Here is a 5,384-nt window from a genome sequence, read left to right on the forward strand (position 1 = left end):
ATCCTCGTGATAGAAATTGGGCGACAGATTGAAGGAAAACATAGCTTCTCACGTTCCGTGGTTCGTACCATGAAGAATCCTGTTACCCCCCAAAGGTTTTTGCCTGATAATTGACTTCGATTCGTACATCCATCGACTTTCCGCCTCTCCTTCCTCCGGTATGGATAAATATTTTCTTCTAATATCTCGAGGACGAGTCCTTCCTTTGAGGAGCGAGGAAATTCAGTAGAAACGGGTGGGAATCGTCAGACACGGCGAGATTATCGTTCGACATCGACTGGCAACGTTACTAAGTATTCACTAGCTTACACGAACAAAGTTTCACAATATCAAAGGTACATTAGGTGTATTTTTTTCTCTCAGTTTTCAGTTTTGATTGATGAAAAATCTCCCACTGTTAAATAATTAAAGTTATCGGCTTAGAATTTCAAAGATTTCTACTATTTTTGCGAATGATCGAAACGTGACATCACGATTTTTTTTTGAAGTAGAAGATGGAGTTTTCGATAATTTACGAACGAGATTCGTTTATTGACAATGTATTTCTAGAATTTTGAAAATATGAAAAGATACTATAAGGGTTAATTAATTGGTTTCGTAGATTGATTTTCAAAAAAATTATATTTTTTCTTCTATTTTTTTTCTATTCTAATTATAATGATATTTTATTTCAAGTTAGAGATGTTTTTCGATCAGATGTTTTTATTTATCAGAAAATAATAATTACATAAATGTATAAATAAAAATGAAAATAAAGAAAATCCGTACAGACAAAAGAAAAAAAGGGAAGAAGAAAAAGAAAGAAATCACAAAATTTAAAAAACGGAAAGTTTCAGAACAGTCTGGACATAGTGGTGATACGCCGGATATTTTTTACGTCGGTATGATCCAATTTTATTGTCATAATATTTTCTGCAATGCAAAAAAAGAATAAATTTATTATCGTTTTTTTTCAGCGAAAATATATAGTTAATGAGAAAAACATATTTCTGTATTGAGTATGATATATATACATGTACATATTTAATTTAAAAAAAAAAAAAACATTTATCGGACATGGTACAATATAGAAAAAGCAATCGATGGCAAGATCGTGGAGGCCATCACCTGTTCCGTGCCTGACTCATCGTCTTTAATTGCCATCCTTTTTTTAAGGAACGCATCTTCTTCCGTGACTTCCGCGATCCAACTGGTGTAGAAATAGACATCTGTGTAAACACCAGGGGTACGTGGACGAGCGCAACCGTCTCCACCGGAAACTACACCGGTTAACTCGCCGTTGCACATCATACCGCCTCCAGAATCGCCCTGAGACGAAAAAAGTCAAACGTTATCGTTTAACGTGGGGAAGAACTTTAAATTAAATTCTTGGAACGATGAGTTTACGATTTCTATGGGACTCGATAAAAAAAAAAAATTCTTTATGGATGATTAATCCGTCTTTGGATCAATTATTCGAGCAAAGTAAATTTTGATGTAATCTCGTTAAATTTTTTTCTTTTCTTTTTTTTAAAAAAAAAAGTTACTTGGCAAGCGTCTTTTTGACCCTCCATGTATCCAGCACAAATCATCCCTGGCGGGAAGTCTGTTACGTTTTCCAAAAGTTTCTTGCACAAGTCACGGCTCATCAGTGGTAAATCCACGTACATAAGATCCTCGCTCGTCACAGGAAAATTCTGGAAGAGAGATGATAAAGTTTAAATAAAAGATAAGTGAAAAAGAAAAAAGGAATAATTGACGAGAATGATATATAAGCCAATAGAACGGATTTATACTTCGCTTGGATAACCCCATCCTGCCACCTGACAGATCGTCGCTGGAACAGGAGTGTGATCCACCAAAGGGGCTATATTCACTTCAGGTGTCAATCTGAACGCTATTTTGAGCTGGAAAACGGACATTTGTAAGATGACAAAGTTTATAGAGCGTTGATAGATTTGCAAAAAGATCAGTACAGTAAGGATAGTTATGTCGTTCTCTAACGTGACGCTATTGAAATTAGGATGAACGTGGATCTTTTCCACGCCTCTTCTCTGACCAGTCGAGGTTGGCTGCCAGAGTCGAAGTTCACCGGCAACTATAGTGATCATCCAAGGTTGTATTTGTACACCTCTATGAAAAACCAGATTGATATAACGAGAACAATGAATTTGACACTTGATAATTGATACTCTTATCATAATGAAAATTGTCTGTATCTCTTTCAAGTTTGATATATTGATATACTCGTAACTCACTGGTCGAACATGCAATGGGCAGCTGTGAGAACGTATTTTTCGTGTATCAACGATCCTCCGCAAAAATGTACAGAGCTGTGAGTTTCTCTCAAGGATACCTAGGTAATAATTCAAGAGAAAATAACAACAGATTTTTTTCCTTGAAATATCTAATCGATTATATGTAATCACAATGGATTGATAAAATATATATATATATAAAACCAACGTAAAAATAACGTATCGAGGAACATTCGAGAAACGAAAATGTTTCTACAACACGTGTACCTGATAAGGAAATTGTCTCAAAGATGCTTTTGACCCGTTAACTATACGACCAATCAGATCATAAATCGTCCATTCTATTTTTGGATTCGGATTCGAACTAGTCTCTGGATTAATCGATTGTGCATCGATGTCTATAAATAATTTTTAATGGATAATATTATTATTATTTTACATTCGTATCTTTTGCACGTGCGACAAATCACATATAATTTATTAATTAATAAATTAAGTAAAAAATGAGAATGACATTGTCAAACTATTCATCAAACTGTTGAACATTTTCACTTACCAATCGTCAAATAAGTTATGGCAAACAAGAATCCTAAAGCGAAAGAAATTAACGACATCTTTCTTTGATAAACTAATCGTTTTTGTATCAATTCCCTTGTAATATGTTCTAGTTTCATTTTCACCACCAAAAAAGAGATCCTCTTCCATCGATTGTTCTCCACTAAATGATAATACGATTAGAAATACAAAGCATTATCGGATATTATCTCCATTATCAGGTGATATCTTTTATCTATAAAATAACGAGTGAAATTATTGAAGAGATTATTAATTACATTAAAATTATTGAAGGAAGGAATCTTGGTAAGAATTATAACATTCGAATATAATTACTTTCCACGTATAAAAGTAATCGTTTATCAAATTTGCGCTCGACATTCGTCCACTAAAACGTCGAAAATGAAGTAATCGTGTCCAGATAACGATCAAATCTAATAACAGCTACTCCCTACTTGATTTTTATCATTTATTTAGAAATTGAAATTGTCTTAACGATATATTAACCCAATTGAATCATAGACTGGATAACGATAATTATCAATATTAATCTAATAAAAAGTTGCATTGATTTTAAATCTTATCATCGGTTATCATTCATTCGTGTAAGTAATAATTCATTTCGTGGAAAATCTCACATAAAAAACGAATAATGAAACAAGAACAACAACAACATCGATTCGACACGTGCATTCGCCTACCTGTTATTACACGTTGATAAACGATCCTAAATCAAAGGATTTCGCATCATTGATTTTCAATCAATTTCGCCAACAACAAATCTTGTTTCCAACGAGGATTACGCGATGAATCAAAACTCATCCGGACGTATGGATAAGATCGAGAGACGGAGAACGGGTGGTTAATCGTACGTGTAAATTCAAGAAATCTAATAATTTTTGAATATCGATCAAATCCTCCATCATCTTCCAGGTACGAATTAACGTCGCGTTAAAATTGAGTACGATCGAAGTGAATCACGCTTTCGAGCAATGAATTAAATTAATGATGGGATCAAGTTCAATACCCACTATAAATCCAAGTCAAATCCAAAGACGTGCAAAAACTCGTTTAGTATTTAATTCGAATATCATTAGAAGCTGAGTATTTATCGATCTGAAAAATTTTACAAGTATTTGAATAAATTAGAATATTAATCTGTTCGAATTCGAATTAAGCGATAATCCATAAAAGATTCGGATTCTCTGTTACTCTCTCTATCAAAACTTGTCTACGATATATTCGATTCCATCCGTGAAATTGCACGAATTGGAATCAGAAACCGGTATATATAATATATCGACCGGTTTGCTCGGTCGATATTAAAGGATAAATTAATCGGAGCGATTATAGGAGGAAAATAAATATTCATGAAAGATTGGAACGTTAAGGTTTAACGTTGTTCCGTCAATTATCACTTCGTTTCAGAGCGTCGCTTATCAAACGAATTATTAACGAGTCTGAGCTCCAAACAACCGGTTATTGATTTTATTTATTATTTTAAACACGAGAGATTTATTTACGACCAAGATTTTGAGCATCCCTTCGTTGCTTTCCAATCTCGTCGCAATTGATAATTGTTTATTAAACGTCAGTTTTACGATAAAAAAAATGCAAGCAAGTGCATTGACATAATCGACATGGGTGATAAGAATTTTCTTATCTTATGCGGCGAATGACACATATGTCTGCGTCACTATGTTTTTATTTCGAGAGGAATAAAAAAGTTGAGTCGCGTTTTAAATTTTTTATTGCAATATTCACCAAGGACTGTTTTATTGAAACACGGATCAATCGTCGTTTCGATCGCGTACGAAGAAATTCTTCAAATTCTTTTCTCCCCATCTATCTTCGATGTAATTCTGTTGCGCGTAAACTGGCGCGTAACCGCTTTCTCTCTGGCATAAAGGTTACGGAAAATTTCGTAAGAGATGTTTCGAACATCCCATTTTGATTTTGATCCCTCTCAAAGACTCGAACGTCCTCTGTTTGTAGGAAGAAAAACAGTCTAACCGGATTATAATTTCCTGCCTTCTCGTTTCGAGAGTCTCCCTCTCGTTTCGTCCGCGAACTTTCATCCCTAGGGGGGCAGGGTTCTTCCGCGAATCGATAAACAAAACACGCGAAGCGTAAACAACCACCCGCGTAATATTTCCCCGGTATCTCGGCTGCGTCCCGCAAACACCAATCCCGGCGAGTAAATTCTGTTCGACGGATCCTCAAACATTCCGCGGAACGATCTGCACGCGAAATCTCCTCTTCCCGCGATGAAATTTCCTCCAGATTTTTTTCCAACGAGGAATCAGAAAAGAAGGAAATTGATATTTCGCGAAGTATCTATCTAGCTAATTTAAGAAGGGAAAAATTAATTCTGTAAGAAAATATAATAACGTTTTCACAAACAAGTCTGAAAGAAAACGAAGAAATTTTTTCCACTAGTGTGAATATCGTGATTATCGTCAAAGAGCAAACTTTCAACTACGAAATATTCAATTTTCGATGCCCTGTTATATACAAAATACTTTCCAAACGAAATTTTCTTTGCAAGACGGCGTGTATCACTTTTGCAACGTTAAATTATACCTGTTACTC

General features: G+C 34.7%; 1 protein-coding gene across 1 annotated transcript; it reads right to left on the minus strand.

Annotated features, from left to right (window-relative positions):
• Positions 1-709: 709 nt before the first annotated feature.
• On the minus strand, positions 710-2,953 carry LOC122712810 (trypsin-like). The gene is made up of 8 exons (XM_043932724.1): positions 2,794-2,953; positions 2,505-2,635; positions 2,238-2,335; positions 1,956-2,112; positions 1,776-1,886; positions 1,527-1,676; positions 1,108-1,308; positions 710-912 (listed from the first exon to the last, which is right to left on the minus strand). Exons 1-8 carry the CDS (start codon positions 2,909-2,911, stop codon positions 901-903), a joined length of 978 nt encoding a protein of 325 aa, XP_043788659.1. The 5' UTR covers positions 2,912-2,953; the 3' UTR covers positions 710-900.
• Between the last annotated feature and the right edge of the window lie 2,431 nt (positions 2,954-5,384).

This window comes from Apis laboriosa, unplaced genomic scaffold (genome assembly GCF_014066325.1).
Source record: "Apis laboriosa isolate Shangri-la unplaced genomic scaffold, ASM1406632v1 scaffold21_cov150, whole genome shotgun sequence".
Classification (NCBI taxonomy): Eukaryota; Metazoa; Arthropoda; class Insecta; order Hymenoptera; family Apidae; genus Apis; species Apis laboriosa.

Excerpts from the sequence above, each read along its gene's own strand:
- LOC122712810 (XM_043932724.1), bottom strand. The coding sequence starts at position 2,911 with ATGAAACTAGAACATATTACAAGGGAATTGATACAAAAACGATTAGTT. Across the intron at positions 2,336-2,504 it reads TGAGACAATTTCCTTATCAG|GTATCCTTGAGAGAAACTCA; the intron begins GTACACGTGTTG and ends ATTATTACCTAG. Across the intron at positions 2,113-2,237 it reads GCCCATTGCATGTTCGACCA|AGGTGTACAAATACAACCTT; the intron begins GTGAGTTACGAG and ends GGTTTTTCATAG.